Source organism: Ictalurus furcatus, chromosome 12 (genome assembly GCF_023375685.1).
Source record: "Ictalurus furcatus strain D&B chromosome 12, Billie_1.0, whole genome shotgun sequence".
Taxonomy (NCBI): Eukaryota; Metazoa; Chordata; class Actinopteri; order Siluriformes; family Ictaluridae; genus Ictalurus; species Ictalurus furcatus.
The window spans coordinates 28,495,896-28,514,138 of NC_071266.1; the positions used below are offsets into that span (position 1 = coordinate 28,495,896).

Sequence of the window (18,243 nt, forward strand, 5' to 3'; positions counted from 1 at the left end):
AGTCAAGAGGTTGGATGACTTCCTGCCCCACCCATGCCCCGCCCACCCTCCCCCCTCCTCCCCCCTCCTCCCCCCTCCTCTCTCGGTCTCAGCCCCAGTTGTGCTGGTCTTCAGGTGTAGTGGGCAGGATGTCGGTGACGAGCCCCGTGCCGATGGTCTTGTTCCCGTCCCTCAGCGTGAACCTCTGACCTTTCTCCAACACCATGGGCTGTCTGAGGGTCAGAGTGAGGGACGTGTCTTCACCCGGCATCACCATCTCCTACACACACACACACACACACACACACACACACACACAGAGATGAGGACAATGCATATTACAGAAGTGTGCGAGTGTGTGCGTGTGTGTTACCTTGCCCTCGGGGAGCTGGATCCTGCAGGCCATGTCCCAGGTGAGAGAGAACATGACGGGCATGAAGTTGGTGACGAACGGCTTGTGTCTGCCGCCTTCCTCTTTACTCAGTATGTACACCTGCGCGCACACACACACAGACACACACAACCCTTTAACAGAGTGTTTTCCTATCAAACAAGAGTTCCAAGCAGAACCCTTTTTTGGACACCAAGAACCCTACATTATACAATGAACCCTACTTGTGTGGTATAAACTTTCGCGCTCGCTCTCTCTCTCACACACACACACACACACACACACACACACACACACACACCTGAGCTTTGATTTTCTGATGAGGCTGGACGGAGCCGGGTTTACACATCACCACACCTCGCCTCATGTCCTCCCTCTTCATACCACGCACCAGCGCGCCCAGGTTATCCCCTGCCTCAGCACGGTCCAGAGACTGATGGAACATCTCGATACCTACGCACACACGCACACTTTAGGCTGGTTTATGTTTGCTCAAAAATGATCATGAACTGAGATGTTTATAGGCTTTCTGAACAGAAACTCTGCTAAGCATGTCTCAGCTGTCTAGCAAAAAATAAGGGGGCGTGGCCATGAACAGGAAGTAGTAATGGACAAAATTTCCATCAAGTAGGTGTACACATTTTGTCTTGCGGTTCTCCTCGAACACTTTCAGCTCAGCACAGAATAAAACATCACTATTCTTGCCTGTTCTTGAGGGAGCCACACATTCTCACACTCTCTCGCACGCACGCACACACACACACACACTCACCTGTAACAACTGACTTGGCAGAGCGGTTGTGTCCCACAAACTCACACTCATCTCCTTTTTTAATCACTCCTCTCTCCAGAGTGCCCGTCACCACCGTACCCCGGCCTGCGCGCACACACACACTGTGTTACACACACACTCCATATACACTGCGTCTCTCTCACACACACAAACACACACACACAGTGCAACACCATCCTTAACCGTTCACATCATTTCATCTACTGCAAAGCAACGGAAACCACAGACTGCATATATTATGAAGTAATAACGTCTCAGCCAATCAGAGACGGTCTGGGATGGAGTGTCCGTGATCGAGTTTCATAAGAGTCTCGGTCACGAATCAAATCAACGAATCGACTTTATAAATCGCTTTTATTTGATTAGAACCAGTTGAATTAAGTGACATATCGCTCTGATTCATTTAAAATAATGAATCAAAATGATTCTCTGAATCTGTAAACTGATTCGCTGCTTTATGAATCAGTCTAAAGAATCATGTTACCGAGTCAGTTGTGTTGGGAGTGTTGCGCAGTCAATTTAGAAAACTGATGATACCCATACACTACACACACATATACACACACACACTCATATACACACACCTGGTATGGAGTAGACTCCCTCAATAGGCAGCAGGAAGGGTCTATCCAGATCTCTCCTGGGTAGAGGGATGTACTCATCCACCACCTCCAACAGCTTCATGATGGAGTTCACTCCCAGCTCAGGCTGCCGGTTCTACACACACACACACACACACACACAATAATAATAATAATGAGCTCCGAGTGTTACAGGATCACACACTCTCTCCACGTCCCCAGTCTCTCTCCATCAGTACCTCCAGGGCGCAGAGGGCGGAGCCACAGATGACAGGCGTGTTGTCTCCGTCGTAGCCGAACTCGCTGAGCAGCTCTCGGATCTCGAGCTCGACCAGCTGCAGGAGTTCAGGGTCGTCCACGGCGTCCGCTTTGTTCACGTACACCACCACGTGCTGCACGCCGATCTGCCGAGCCAGCAGCAGGTGCTCACGTGTCTGCGGCATCTGACCGTCGGTCGCTGCCACCACCAGGATACAGCCGTCCAGCTGAGCCGTGCCCGTGATCATGTTCTACACACACACACACACACACACACACACACAGTCTGGGTTAGACTACATGTTTTGTGCAGAAACACAGACAGAAAGCAGTTCAGTTCTGTAAATATGACATGTTCCTTGATCAACATTTATTTTGAACCAATCACTGACGTCTGTCTCTCTGCTCATCTACCAGTCTGTCTCTCTGCTCATCTACCAGTCTGTCTCTCTGCTCATCTACCAGTCTGTCTCTCTGCTCATCTACCAGTCTGTCTGTGCATCTGTGTGTATCCATCCATCTGCTGGTGTAAGTGTCTGACTTCCTGCCTTTGTCCAGGTGTGTCTCTCCATCTGTTTGAGCAGTCTGTGTGTGTGTGTGTGTGTGTGTGCATGTGTGTACCTTGACGTAGTCAGCGTGCCCAGGACAGTCAGTGTGAGCATAGTGCCTGTTAGCGGTTGTGTACTCCACATGTGAGGCGTTGATTGTGATTCCTCTGGCTTTCTCCTCGGGAGCGTTATCAATGTCCTCATACTTCTTATAGCGCGCTCCACCAGCCTCGGCCAGCACTGACACACACACACACACACACACTAAATAAAGGCATCCTCAGCTACAGCACAGTTATAGTGTCACCCCTGTGTGTGTGTGTGTGTGTGTGTGTGTGTGTGTGTTACCTTTGGTGATGGCGGCGGTGAGCGTGGTCTTCCCGTGGTCCACGTGACCGATGGTACCGATGTTCACGTGAGGTTTGTCGCGGGAGAACACCCTCTTTGCCTCTGCAGCGAAATTCCTCCGACTGAGAGGAACTGCACACTGAGACACAACGACCGACCGATTACCTACATTCATTTCTCCTGATCATTTTCATTAACGCTGTACAAATACTATAAACAGAACATACACTGATCTATCTGGAGACCTCATCTATTTCTATATCATTCAGATTGATTGTTCGATGTTCTTCGGTGAACTCACCAGTTTGTAGGAGCTGTGCAGGAGACTCGGGGAGGAGAGCTGGAGCGCTGAAGAACACCAAGAGAACAAAACATGAGAAACATGAGATAAACATGAACACCATCCTCCTCTCCTCTCATTTATACATTTATATAACACTCATTTACATCATTCATAGCAAAGAAAAAAGCCACAGTGGAAAATACGAAGCTGGGTCTACTTGAGTCTTAATTTGGCAACAGGAATATGCAAATGAGTGCATTTATATATTGACATCTGCATATTTATAAACTGTTACAGATGTGCAGCATGGGGGGGGGGGGGGGGGGTGTTACTCAGGGATAATTCAGGATCACTTAAACCCGTTCTGCACTGATGCATTTCCACTGATTGTTGTTTAATTATGATGAACCGGCAGTAATATCAGTCCCCTCACATCTCACCGGTACATGGATGGGGCTTGACCTTGCTTTACCAGCGCGAGCCTCCGGAAACGCATAACCACGTTACGTCATTCCCCCTGTGCTCGAGACTAAACCCCGTTAAACCTCCGGCTTTATCTCCTCCGCACCGCAAAAGCATTAAAGACACCGCACAGCTACAGTCATGAACGCAAACTGTCCAACTTACCGGAGAGGCATGCACGGATACCCACGAGCGCAGCCATGTTGGATTACTTACTGAAAGACACACACGGCGCATGCGCGGATAATAACCACAACGTCATCAACATGCGACGCGTCAGTGACGGACAGCAAAGAGGGTTGTTTATATCCACAAGTCTAGTAACAGCTGCTAAACCTAATGTTATTGCTTTTTGCTCTGAGTTAAAAAGTTTTGCTGATTCCCTGAGTAAACTGAAAATAAACAAATAAAGCTGTTAAAACATACCAGATATTAAATAAGATTATAAAGTCATCCGTGATTAAAAATACATGGTTTAGATGAGTCCCCCCCACTTGATTCAAAACAAAAGATAAAACATATATATAATGTCTTGTATTTTTTTCTATCTGTTTTTGTATATCAATGATTTAAGTTCTCCGCATATAATCTGTTGTCGTTACTTAATGCTAACAACTAATTGTAAAAATGCAGTAATGGACTGAGTTTCAGTTGTTAGCCGCAAAATATTAAATAAAGGGGAAAAAATAGGGTTGTTTATTTAGGTATTTATTGAGAACCATGCATGTTGTACAAACAAGAAAACATAATCGATCATGACAGGTGTATATTGGGGGTAAAAAACATTATAGAAAAAAAAAAAGTTGTACATAGACTATTAAACCGTTCTATAATTCATATTGCTTTCAGTTTTTTTTTACTTTTATATATCATTTCCAAATACGTTTTAATTTCAGCTTTAAATTGTAACTTCTAAAAATACGCTCGTTTTTATTCCATTTTTCAACTTTAACGAGCAAATAGAGCCTAAAAATTAAATAACATATAAATACTACAGATTTTTATCACCATCAACTGAAAAACACTTTAACATCACACCAGTTTCTATAAAATTAACAGCAATCCTAGCTTCTTTTTGTAAATCATTTTCTAACTCTTTCATTAGGACAATACTAAAATAAATTACCAATGGTCTCAGGGGCATTTTTATTTTTTAAATTTATTTCCCTTTTTTTTTTTTTTACAAAAACCCCACAGTCCTCTTCCATATGAATTTTAAAGCGCTGTAGCAGACCACAGAGAGTTTTACAGATGAACAATAATCGGAGAGCAGCTGTGTGTGTTGTCTCGCAATCCCACTGAATAAAGAAATTCAACTGTATCTGGTATGTTAATGGAAGACAAAAAGGTCCAAGTTCTTATTTACAATTTATTGCTTCTGGGAATTTTTTTTAATTTAATTTAATTTAATTTATTTATTTATTTAAATATAGCCTAATTAAAAAAGTCTATTCTTAGCCTACATTTTTTTGTATTCTTTGATTTTATATCATTGCTATGGTGCCTGGTTCGTGTAACTTCTCAGGAGCAGGTTATTCTGTACATTCTGAAATGTGGGTTAAATATTGGGGATTAGTGAAAGATTACCGTTATGTTTAATGTAAATGAACAAGGTTTAAGCGTGTAAAGCTTGGCTGATAAATGCTGTTTTTTTGTGTCTGTCTGTAGAGTGATAAAGACTGGACTGGAACAAGGTGAGGGAATCAAAAGAAGTGAAGGAGAAGATGAAGGAACACCAGGAAATGCTGAAGAGTATGAAGGTGTCCTATCTCAACAACCTGGACATCATCATGGGGAGAGAGCGAGTCGTGGTGAGAAATACAGAGTGGTGTTTACTGAGCTGTCGCTATCGCTATCTGAGATATAAATAATTACAGGCCAGAGTACGCCTAATACATCTTTATTCATCGTGTTTCATGAATATTTCACAACACAAAGTGCTTAACGACGGACCATGGAAATAACCATTTTGATTATTGCTTGTATATTTATCAAATTAAATTTGATATTTTGTTTCTTATTTTATTGCTGTACATCGGTGAGCACTTTAAGTTGTACAATATAAATGTTTTTGTCTTTTTAAGTGTCAGGACCACTTTAAGCTTTTAAAATCGACTAATAGGCAGAAAAGTAAATAAATAAAAATGTAAAAAAAAAACTAAATCAATCGTCACTGATGCACATGTAAGGTGTGTGAGCCTTTTTATATTTAAGATAACAAAGTAATGCTTCACATGACCTATAAATTATATACATTTACCATAAATACAAGAAAAAAATTGGAAGAAAAAATGGACGATAACCTTTAATGATGCAGTTTAACTGCCTGTGATGATGATGATGAAGATGATGATGATGATGATGATGATGAGCACTGTAACTACTTTTATTTGTCTGTGTTTCTCTACAGCCAATCCCTTTTCCTGAGTGAAAGCCATTAGTTCCTGTTTGAAACATGCAGTAAGATTAAAATCATCTGGGTTTGCATCACATGTGTGTAATTTATTTCCTGCGTCTCTGTAGAGTTTAGCTGAAGCCCTGAACCTGACTGTAAAATCTCACTGATGTCCCACACGGTTCAAGTAAATAATAAAATCGTTATTAATCAGAGAATCTTGTTTTTGTTATCTGATGTGTTTCAGTTCCATTTAAAAAATGAGCCGTTAAAAGGAGGCATGCTAGAGTGTGTGTGTGTGTGTGTGTGTGTGTGTGTGTGTGTGTGTGTGTATGTGTGTGTGTGTAACATGTAAATTTCTATCTCTTAGTTACTCCCCAGTTCAATTTCAGCTCAATTTCAGAGTATCTCTGCCCTAGGTATGTAACATTTTTCTTGGAAGATTGCAGTCACAAATATCCAGAATGATTCACATTATTGTATTATGTCAGTGGCGCCCTCTGCTGTCACATGTTAATATTCCACATAATTCACATAATTACATGTGAAGAACTTACCAGTGTGAAGATCTTATTCGGATAATTGTTCACTGTAAATCATTCACAGTTGCCGATATGAGTAATTTAACTCAATCTTCCATTGAGTTAAATTACTCAGTGATTAAATTACAGACTTCATACTTTCCACCAGGGATATTTATTTTACATCCCCAGAAACAAGGGATATTTATTTTACATTTCAGATCATCCTTCTAGATCACCCAGAATTGTGGACAGGAAATTAGACCATTTAGGAAAATGTGTAGTTTTACGCTATACTCTTCTTGATGTCTCACTGGAAAGGCAAAAATAACTAATGTTATTGACCAATCAAACGAGTTTTTTTTTTTTTTTGCGAATAATGCTCACTGTAGAAGGATTTTGTTCATGTTTTTGATTACATGCAATGAAAGATTCCATCCGTTTTCGGGGCTAGGAATTAGTGCGTGTGTCTTTTCTGTCTTTTGAGAGCCTCTGAAGCAAGATACTACTGTGAGGTTATAACAGCTGTTACAGCTGTACCCATCACACCCGTGCTTTCTTACTACCTTACAAGAGCTAAGTGTACACAACTACACAGAAACACAGTCCACAGTTGAATGCGTTCATTTACAGAAATTAACATTATTAACTTTAAGGTGACCAAGTAGTCTGTAGTGTGTATTCACAGATTCTAAATATACAGGTTAAAGTCTGCACGTGTAAATAAATAAATAAATAAATAAAGATAAAATGATAAAGTGCAATATGGCAAGTTCGCTAAATTCGTAAGTTCGCTGTACACATGTTTACATTTTAGAGTTAACTAAAGACATTAAACATCAGCACAGTCAAACCTAGTTTCATTATGACTAGAGGTGAACTCAGACTGATGCATATAAACCCTACCACAGGCGGTCATGTGACTAACAGTCGGTTATTTTCCGGATTTCTAGAAGATCTTCATTTAATGTTTAACATAGTACACTTTTCTGTGATCCAGCCGTGGAGATCTGAACCAAGCAGGACAACATCCAGTTTTATACTCTCTAAACCTTATTCAGAGTGCATGTGAACGGATAGTGGGTAAGTGTTACCCGGTTTTGTCACACTTCCTGTGTATTTTTCCGATCCATTGTTCTTTGTGGAGTTTACATTCATTTGTACTTTTTTTTTGTACATTTATTGCTCACGAAATGAATCGTGACACTTTTATGCTTGGATGATCCTTTACTTTTGTTTTCTTACATCTGCTGAAAATACTTATTTTATATAAGATTTTATTCATGTAGAAATAGGGCACACTTGATCATTTTGTGATTTACAAGAAGAAAACGAATGTGTTTAAACCATAAAATACAAAAATGGAAATGTAACATTGAAAATGATTGATTCTGCAAATTTTGAAGGGTAGGAATATGGGTAAGTTGTTATAGACTGGAAATCATTTAGGCCCCTAGCCTAGACTGACTATCTAACATTCCTGCTGAAAATACGAATGCCTACAGAGAGAGATCATGACTTCACTTGAATTGTAAGCAGCATACATGTGGCATCCGCTGTGATGTCACACCTGAATGATGGTCAGTAGATTTTTTTTAAAACCGAGAATGTGTTGATTACAGTGATATAAGTGCGGTTAAATTCCTGTATCAGAAAGTGTGGATTAAGTGTGGACAGTCCTTATGACTGTAGCATTTATGATAAGTTCTAGTACGTTATTGTTTCTATAGTAACAGCTCATTCACAAGAACTTTTAGGGTGGGTGCTCCACATAATTTAAGGCTAATAATAACAACTAAAAATGTGTTGTTTACAAAAAGCATACAATTGTTGACATGGTGAAGTTATGAGACATTCATTTAGCATTTATCGGATGAGTCTTTGTGAATTCAGTAGATTTTCCTAAAGGGAAATTCATTTCTGTTATGGATATTATAGAAACTTTATACAGTTGTTCCCTCACCAGCCTCTCTTTTTTCTTTCACTTTAAGGGGCCGTTTACATGAAAACGTTTTCAACTAAAAGTGGAAAACTTTTTATGTGGTTTGGCTGTTCGTTTACACGACAACGGCGTTTTGGGGCCTGAACATGCAAACTTTTGAAAACAGGTTTCAAAGTGGAAGTTTTTGAAAACGATGCCGTTATCGTCTCCGTGTAAACATATAAAAATGTGAATCTGTGAAAACAATGACGCCACATCAAAGTAATCCATGCATATGGTGAGCTAGTTTAATTATCCCAAACTTATTGTTTCTACCCGTCCTTATTGTGTCATTAACTCAACTATGACTATTTGAGTTTATTGTGCAACTGAGCTTAATAGTGTTGTTTGATGGAATTTTTGCTGATGTCTTTAATATGGCGAAACTTAAAAGTGCTTCATCAGGCGGTGCTACACCTAAGATTAATGCACTGTCTGCCCATGATTATGCTGCTTCCACTCCTGATCCTTCTGATGCTCCGATGAACATTTCTACACCGAATCCAAGGAGACCTTTGGAGTTGAACCCCAGCAAAATTTATTTTCCCCAATAGAGAAGGAAGGAAAGTGCCCTTTCAGAGATACCCAATGTAAGGGTCCACTCACTGATCAACGACGGAATGCGATGATGTGGTAGAAGGATTCCCACGTGTTTCTGTCTTTTCAAAGCGATGTGAATACATTTAGATTATTAAATTTGTCATTCCAATTCTGTTTGACTCTCTCTTAAATTAAATCTGACTCCAATTAAATCTGACGGGGAGGCTGTGGCTCAGTTGGTAGAGCGGGTTGTCCACTAATCGTAGGGTTGGCGGTTCGATTCTCGGCCCACATGACTCCACATGTTGAAGTGTCCTTGGGCAAGACACTGTACCCCAAGTTGCTCCTGATGGTAAGCTAGTGCCTTGCATGGCAGCTCCTGCTACCATTGGTGTGTGAATGGGTGAATGAGACACAGTGTAAAGCGCTTCGGATAAAAGCGCTATATAAGTGTGCCATTTACCATTTTACCAATTATAAAAACATCAATGTTGTATTGGTTTCCTAGTTGTTTGTATTTTGATACTTTTGATCTTTCACATTTGATTACTTCTAGTTTATTCTATACTTTAAATTGTGCTCGTTCATTCGGATTCCATGTCGCTCAGAGGCTTGCGCCAGCTGTGTACGCGGATCTCGCAGCCACAAACTTGCCAGTCTTGGTCATTAGCCAGAGGTAATTGAGTAATACTATTTAGATGGTTGCTCATGCTTGCCCTTTCCTAAATAGTACTTTATATAGTCCCCTTAGATAGTAACACTTAATTATAGTAAGGTTATTTCTAGCAGAGGTCATAACCACTAAAATGGTAATGGTAAAATGGTCTGCACTTACATAGCGCTTTTATCCAAAGTGCTTTACACTGTGTCTCATTCACCCATTCACACACACCAATGGTAGCAGAGCTGTAATGCAAGGCACTAACTTGCCATTCGGGAGCAACTTTGGGTTCAGGACACTTTGGTATCTTGGGTCACGTGGGCCGGGAATCGAACTACCAACCCTACAATTAGTGGACACCCCGCTATACCACTTGAGCCACAGAGATAGACCAATAATATCTGAGTAAAATTAGCTGTATATAATCATGCCATAGTTTCCTATGTACACATTAACTAGAGAAATATTACAATAACCAGAGGTTTAGACTTGGTCCATCAACTTCATGTTGTCCTAAACGGGGATTTCCTATTGAGCTTGTACACTCTAAGTACACTTAACTTAATGCCAAGTTGTTAGTCTGGACTTGAAAATCTCAGTTGGCATCCCCCAATGCTCCAACTAAACCTGGATTTTAGCCTGCAGTAACCTCGTTGCAGATTTGTGGTAACAAGGAGTTAATGTAATTCATTAGAGACAATAATTTCAGAATAAGTCAGAATATAATCAAGTCTAAGAATTTATTTAACCAGGTATGAACACATCAAAATCCAATACTACTATTAATAATAAGAAGAAAGAATTACATTCAGCATTATGTTACGAGTTCGAGTGTTAGTTCTCGTGAGAGTCCTTTTTGCTCAGAGAGCAGTTCTCTCCAGGTTCAGACACCTTACCACCAGTCTTACAATATTTATTGCTAATAAAATATAGAAAGCAGACTGACTGCCAGTGTCACTATTTGCACTTTTTCATTGATTTTTCTTTTCTTTTCAGTATTTAAAAATGAACAACTTTGTTAACAGAATTCTGACCTGGAGCACAAGAAAAGCTAAAAGATGGGGCTGAAGTCAGAAAAATCCATTTCCACAATGAAAAATTCTTTATGCACATTTCATGTACATTACGTCTTGTGGATGATTCACAACAATAAACAGTTATAAAGTGCAGTGTATTGTTCATTGATAAACAAAAAATTTCAATCATTCACAAATCAGTGTGGTATAAGAGGAATAATACCTCCTAATATACAAACTGAAAAACTACTCAAAATACTTCAATACATTGATCGTACAGCTCCTGGTAAAAGTGATGGAATCACCACACTTGGAGGATGTTCACCTGGACTTTTTTTAAATAACTGAATATTCAGGCTTCATAAAATATACCTCAAACAAATAAAAAGTAATTATTTTAATTAATGACATTTTTTTCCAAGATAAATAATTGGATCACCTCATAATTTGTATTTCTAAAACAAATACTAGCACAAGTCTAAAAATGCAAATTCATCCGCAGCCAAAAGAGAGCACTTACATCCATCCATCCTCAACCACTTATCCGTTATCGGGTCGTGGGGGCAGCAGCTCCAGTAGGGGACCCCAAACTTCCCTTTCCCAAGCCACTTTAACCAGTTCTGACTGGGGGATCCCGAGGCATTCCCAGGCCAGTGTGGAGATATAATCTCTCCACCTAGTCCTGGGTCTTCCCCGAGGTCTCCTCCCAGCTGGACATGCCTGGAACACCTCTCTAGGGTGGCGCCCAGGGGGCATCCTTACCAGATGCCCGAACGACCTCAACTGGCTCCTTTCAATGCAAAGGATCAGCGGCTCTACTCTGAGTTCCTCTCAGATAGCTGAGCTTCTCACCCTATCTCTAAGGGAGAGGCCAGCCACCCTCCTAAGAAAACCCTTTTTGGCCGCTTGTACCTTCATGCCCATAAGTGAGGGTAGGAACGAAAATTACCCAGTAGATCGAGAGCTTTGCCTTCCGGCTCAGCTCTCTTTTCATCACAACGGTGTGGTAAGGCGATTGCAATACCGCTCCCGCTGCTCCGATTCTCCGGCCAAGAGGCTCCAATGTCAATGGCTCCAATGTCTCCTCACTCGTGAACAAGACCCCAAGGTACTTGAACTCCTTCACTTGGGTTAAGTACTCATTCCCTACCCAGAGTAGGCACGCCATCAGTTTCCTGCTGAGAACCATGGCCTCAGATTTAGAGGTGGTAATCCTCATCCCAGCCGCTTCACACTCAGCTGCAAAATGATCCAGTGAGTGCTGAAGGTCATGGACCGATGAAGCCATCAGGACCACATCATCTGCAAAAAGCAGCGATGAGATTATCAGGCCACCAAACCGCAATCCCTCCCCACCAAGTCTACGCCTCGATATTCTGTCCATGAATATCACAAACAGGATTGGTGACAAAGCGCAGCCCTGGCGGAGACCAATCCCTACCTGGAACCAGTCCAACTTTTTGCCCAGAATCCGGACACAGCTATAACTTTGGGTGTACAGCGATTGGATAGCCCTAAGAAGGGAACTCCTCACCCCATACTCACCCGTTTGGGCTTTCCAGGTCTGTCCAGAGTCTTCCCCCACCCCTTGACCCAACTCACCACCAGATGGTGATCAGTTGACAGCTCTGCCCCTCTCTTCACCCGAGTGTCAAGAACAGGCTGCCTCAGATCAGATGATACGATTACAAAATCGATCATCGACCTTCTACCTAGTTACCCTGTTACCCTGCCCGGAGGAAGCCCGGGGCCCCTGTCTGGAGCCGGGCCTAGAGGGGAACCCCCCTGGTGGCGTGGTTGCCCAGCCGGGCAAACCCCGAAAAAGCAACGTGGCACCCCCCTCTCCATCCTATGGGCCCACCACTGGTGGGGCGAACCGTGGGGATCGAGTGCACTGCTCAATGGGTGGCATTTAAGGTCAGGGGCCTCGACGGTCCAGACTCGGACGGCAGAGTCTGGCTCTGGGGACGTGGAGCACTTACAGATCTTTAAAAATGCTTACGGACCTTAACCTTGGTCTTTTTGAAAGGAAACATGGCCCCAACAAGAGTGTTGTAAATTGAAACAATGAAAAGGATTATAAAACTCCTTCAAGAAAGAAATACAACATGGAGTGTGGAAAAAGATGATGGTTGTTCCCAGTCAGCTGTGTCTAAAATTTGGTGCAAGTATAAACAAAATGGGAAGGTTCTAAAAGGAAAACAAGGTTACACTGGGCTAAAGAGAATCAATCATGGACTGTGGATGAAAGTGATATTCAGTGATGAATCATGAATCTGGCCAAGGAGATGATGCTGGAACTTTTGTCTGGTGCCATTCTTCTTCTTTTTTTTGTGTTTTAATTTATTTATTCATTTTCATGTGATTCATTTACATGTGATTCATTTTCATGTGATTCATTTTCATGTGATTCATTTACCTTTTCTCTTCTCTCCTCCCTTCCCTTTCGCAAATATTTCATTGAGAAGAAGGAAAAAAAAAACAAATTGAGCAACACAGCAGTAAACATTCACAGGCCTTTTTTCTTGTTATACTAACAAAGGAAAACAAAATTAAAAGTACCACCCCCCCCTCATCATGGCTACTCAATAACTGTCGCTGGTTATATAAATATTATAAAACCCAAGAACAGGCACAAAAATTTAAGTGGGAAGTGTCTGTAACTCCAAAAAGTATACAATAAAGGGATGCCATATATATATATATATATATATATATATATATATATATATATATATATATATATATATATGTAAATAAATAAATAAATAAATAAATAAATAAATAAAAATCATCTAAGTTAGGAGCGTATACATTTACAATACCTGTCTTTGCATTAGAGTACCAGCAACTATAATATATCTCTCATCAGTGATAGATATCGCATCAGCGATAACATTAGTGGACGAAAACTGTAACCTTTTGTCAATTAAAATAGCGACCCCTCCTACTTTCAAATTAAAGTTCGAGTGGAAGACGTTTCAAATATGTAAAAACCTTAGATCTCTTGACAGGATTACCTCTGACGTTCCAACAAATAAATCTTAAAGGCGTGCCTGTCCCAGCCGGAGTGGGACCCCCCCTCCCCCTACACACCCAAAGTCTCCATAAAACAAAGGGAGACAGCAGTATTTCCCACCAAGAGTTGTCCACAATGTGAAAACCAACTAAATTACTTAAACAAAAAAATTCCAGTAAGAGAAAAGTCCCCTACTGACTTCAAATCTGATAAATAGTCTGCGCACTTCAACAAATATAATGTCCTTACCTTTTAAAGACTTGTAACTAATAATATAACACAGTGTAGCACGTAAAGATGAGGAAACAACACTAATAAAATGAAATAAACTCTAACCCAGTCAGAGCATAAAAACAGAGAAGCACATCAATACAGAAGTAAATTTAAGAGGAGTGAGTCCACAAAATCTAGACGAAGTAATGCACCGACAATATCTTCAATAAGAATCCGAATTCTGTAGAGCTGGAAGGCCGAGTGCAAGAAAATAATAAAAGAAAAGTGAAAAAAACTCCATTATATAGGTGATGCAGTTCACCCTGATATCTCTCTCGCACTGCGTAAGATATCAACACAGTCACTGTGATAGTGGAATCTGCACACAATAGCTCGTGGTCGTTCACCAGGCTTGGGCTTCGGCTGAAGGGTCCGGTGGGAACCGGTCCAGTAACGGCTCCTTCTCCAGACCAAGCTCCTCTTTTAACAAGGCCGTTACAGCAGCGGTTGTACAGGTGTCAGTGCCCTCTGGAACTCCGACTATCCTAATGTTATTGTGCCGTGACCTCGACTCCAAATCCTCACATTTATTCTCTAATTGAGTCACGGCCGCAGTGAGAGACTCGATAGTAGTCTTCATATGAACTATGTCATCGGTGCAGCCGGAGAGAGCGTGCCCCATTTCCCCAACAGTACATTTCAGTGTTGATATGGTAGCCTCGGTAGCGACTTTATCACCAGCCTGCTGTGTTTTCACGGCCTGCGGGTCAAGCTGGATTGTAGACAGCGCATCCCTGAACATCGCCCGAAACTCCTTTTTAAAAACATCGGCAATGTCCTTCCTCAGTGAAGCAAGCAACTCACGCTTGAGAGCGGCGAAGTCAGGGTCACCGCTCGGGGACGCGGATTCAGGGGGGGAAGGGGACTCGCTCACGGCGTGCACACTAGGTCTCAGTCGTGTCTGAATGCTACCACGGGTTTTCATGTTCTTTCCAGACATCTTAACATGCCACAAAGTTAAAAGTGCAAACAAGGAAACGAAGTAGAATAAGTCAAAATATATTACATGACCAAAAAGTGCTAATTATTTACAATTTTAATCGAAATCAGCAGGAGCCTTCAACTTCGCGTCTTACTCCATCGAACTCCGAATTTGAACCGTCTGGCGCCATTCTAATTAATCTGTTACGGCCCAGTCTAGGTTAGGCCGCACAGAATAAACAGCTCAGGATTCAATGGAATTTGAATTTAATAACACAACCAGGTTTGTGTTAAAAAGTTGTGGTATATTGTAACAATTATATACATACACCCATTCATACCATTGTGCCCTGCGATGGAATGGCACCCTGTCCAGGGTGTACCCTGCCTTGTGCCCGATGCTCCCTGGGATAGGCTCCAGGTTCCCCCGCGACCCTGAAGAAGGAACAAGTGGTATAAGATGGATGGATGGATGGATGGATATATACATACAACTATACAAAGAACCAAACACCCGACATACCTTCAGGGTGGGCCAAGGCCAAAATAATAAACAAGAGGATTTTTTTGTTAGGTAGCCAGCTTACCTAAAAGGAAAATAAAGAAAATACAAGGATACTTCCCTAACTACCTAAGCCAAAAACAGAGATAAAAGGACCCTCTACCAAAAGAAATGGCAGCCACAACCCTACTGATGGTGAACCAAGTTAATCATACATACAATAGTGAAGAATATACATAAACATATACAGGGACAACCAAACTCTAAGTCAAAAACGAGGCAAGAGTCAAAACCAGAACATACAGAATTTGATGACCACAAGGGCAAGTAACACAAACCAAACAATCTCCTAACAAGAAATCACACATAACCAACTCCAACATCCCACACCATTCTCACTCTCCTTCCTTTTTAAATCGTGTTGTCAATTAGTGTCATCTGGGGAGGCGGGAGCAAGGCAGGCTTAGGGCAGGCTGGAAACTCTGCGAGGGAGTTCGGACCTGCACACAAAATATGTCATAGTACACAAAAAAAACTTCCCATCCCAAAGATTAGTGGGTTGTAAGAAAACATATAAAAAAAAACACTGCCTGAAGAATCAAATTTCTACTCAATTATGATATGGGGTTGAATGTCTGGTAAAGGACCAGGGGAGACCTCAACAGTCGGTGTGTGTGTATTTGTAAAATATTTAATATTGATAATAATAAGTGAGCATTAAATCTTCCATCAGCTGAGGCATATGTTTACAGTTTCTCATTTCCGGTTCTTGATCTTGTCCCTAGTTTCTCGTTCTGTGCTTTGACTTTCCTCGTTTATGCCCGTTCGCCTGTTTTTTCCCCACGTTAGGGATTTTTCTACCTGTCTCTAATAAATAAAAGCTTAAACTGCACTTGCATACATATCCAATCCCTGTTACATGACAGATGTTGTCAAATGTCTGTGCATATTTTAAGGCATTGCCTTAGTTAACCAAACTTATTTGACCAACAATATGAATTCAGAATGTATTATATTATAATGAGTGAAATACTGTACATTTACTAATAGGTGTATTTCTTGTCAGATCAGTGATAGATGGGTTCATGAAGATGAAGAACTGACAGCATCAGTATGGCTTCTTCAAATCATTCTGCAACAGATTATGTCAGAAACGCTCGTGAAAACCTGGTTGGACGGTTACTAAACCTGCCTCTTATTGTTGAAAAACTTCATCAACAGAATGTCTTCAATGCCAATGAAGTTAGTGAAATTGAGGCAGAACCAGAAAAGTACAACAAAACCAGGAAGATACTGGACTGGGTCATAAACAAGGGTGAGGAGGCCTGCTATAAATTTCTCAGAATACTGGATCATGAGAGGAAATCAGTCTTGCCAAAGCCGGATTCGTCTGGCCTGACTCCTGATTTACGTAAATGGATCTGCTTGTTCTCCTTTAGAGATGAGCCTGAAGATGATTATATTGAAGGTAAGAATGCCTGATATATGCACATGAATAAATATTAACACATTTTCTCTGTGTGTATAATAGGGATGTCACGATACCAAAAATCTAGTAGTCGGTACCGATACCACCAAAAGTACATGATACTCGATACCAAAGTCGATACCACGGCGTGGTATAAAAATAAAATTTAAAAAATTTAATCAAAAACTCTCCTGGAGGACATCCTCCTCTGGCTGATACTGTCAAAAAAAGAGAGAGATTTTAGTTATCAAACATTATCTGACAATGAGTGGAAAGTACAGTGGAGGTGCAGCACTCCTAAACACGCACACACACACACACACACACACACACACACACACACACACATACACAACTTATACTCTGAATGCAAGCATTAGTTTAAATTCACTGATATGGTGGCAGGCCAAAAAGATTTATTAAAAGCATGAACATGTGAATAATTATTAGTGACATTAGGCTACATTTAGCTGACAGGACACGGGCTGCATGGTGATGCATGGTGGCCCATTAGGAGGTAGTTTATAACACTGCAATGTGTTAGCATCGTTAACAAATAACCGGCTATCGCTAACATCACATGGAGCGTAACGTTAGCTGGTTTCACGGCTACAACGCCAGCTGTCTCAAACAAACATAATATAGGACCGTCTTTCAGGTGCTTTGCTAAATTCCAGATGTTCCTCGGTTTGTTTGAATTTAACGATAGCATTGGTTGCACACCGGCTTCACAGCATCAATTATATGTTTGTTGTCATCCACCTCGACTGCGAAGTATTTCCATATTCCATACCACATTTCCTCTCAATGAGACGCAGCGGAGCTAAACTTTTGCAGTTTTTCCCATGTGCTTGTAGTAGTTGTTGTTGTTGTTCTTCTTCTTCTTCAACACTTGTGGACCGACTAAAATGCTTGCGTGTATTTGCTGCCTCCATCAGTTCCGGAAGAATTGCAACCTCGGTACCTCCATTAGAAACGGTTCAAACGCTACTCCAGAAAAACAAGTACCGTCACGTTTTGAGAATGTTGGTACCAACTTGGTACCGAACTATCGGTTCTCGTGATATCCCTAGTGTATAATACACATGCTACAAGAAGTATTTTAAAAATTGTGGTAAAGGTTACATCTGCAACCTTAGCTTATATAAAACTCTACCTGTTATTTTAGGACCTGTCTCATGTCATCAGCTGCAAAAGATTTTGAAGACAAAAACAAAACAATTTCTAGGTGAACAGTGGAGGAAGAGCCAGCAGTTCTATGGAGGAAAAGTACAAGAAAACTTCACCTTTATTCCTCTGGTGT

At 41.1% G+C, this 18,243-nt stretch overlaps 1 protein-coding gene and 1 long non-coding RNA gene across 2 annotated transcripts; one reads left to right on the plus strand and one right to left on the minus strand.

The window, feature by feature from the left end:
- Positions 1-55: 55 nt before the first annotated feature.
- Positions 56-3,869, minus strand: tufm (Tu translation elongation factor, mitochondrial). Its single transcript, XM_053637783.1, has 10 exons — positions 3,809-3,869; positions 3,200-3,246; positions 2,899-3,037; positions 2,624-2,790; positions 1,984-2,253; positions 1,748-1,880; positions 1,143-1,247; positions 672-823; positions 353-472; positions 56-259 (listed from the first exon to the last, which is right to left on the minus strand). The coding sequence occupies exons 1-10, from the start codon at positions 3,843-3,845 to the stop codon at positions 89-91; spliced, it is 1,341 nt and encodes a 446-aa protein (XP_053493758.1). The 5' UTR covers positions 3,846-3,869; the 3' UTR covers positions 56-88.
- A 1,286-nt stretch (positions 3,870-5,155) lies between these two features.
- LOC128615639 (uncharacterized) lies at positions 5,156-18,194 on the plus strand. Its single transcript, XR_008387240.1, has 3 exons — positions 5,156-7,642; positions 16,539-16,940; positions 18,109-18,194. It is a non-coding gene; the product is annotated as an uncharacterized LOC128615639 (long non-coding RNA).
- The last annotated feature ends 49 nt before the right edge of the window (positions 18,195-18,243 follow it).

What these genes read in the sequence shown, in the direction of transcription:
- tufm (XM_053637783.1), bottom strand. Translation starts at nt 3,845, where the DNA reads ATGGCTGCGCTCGTGGGTATCCGTGCATGCCTCTCCG. An exon ending in TATCCGTGCATGCCTCTCCG is followed by an intron (nt 3,247 to 3,808) that starts GTAAGTTGGACA and finishes GGTGTTCTTCAG; the next exon opens with CGCTCCAGCTCTCCTCCCCG. An exon ending in ATCAGAAAATCAAAGCTCAG is followed by an intron (nt 473 to 671) that starts GTGTGTGTGTGT and finishes GTGTGCGCGCAG; the next exon opens with GTGTACATACTGAGTAAAGA.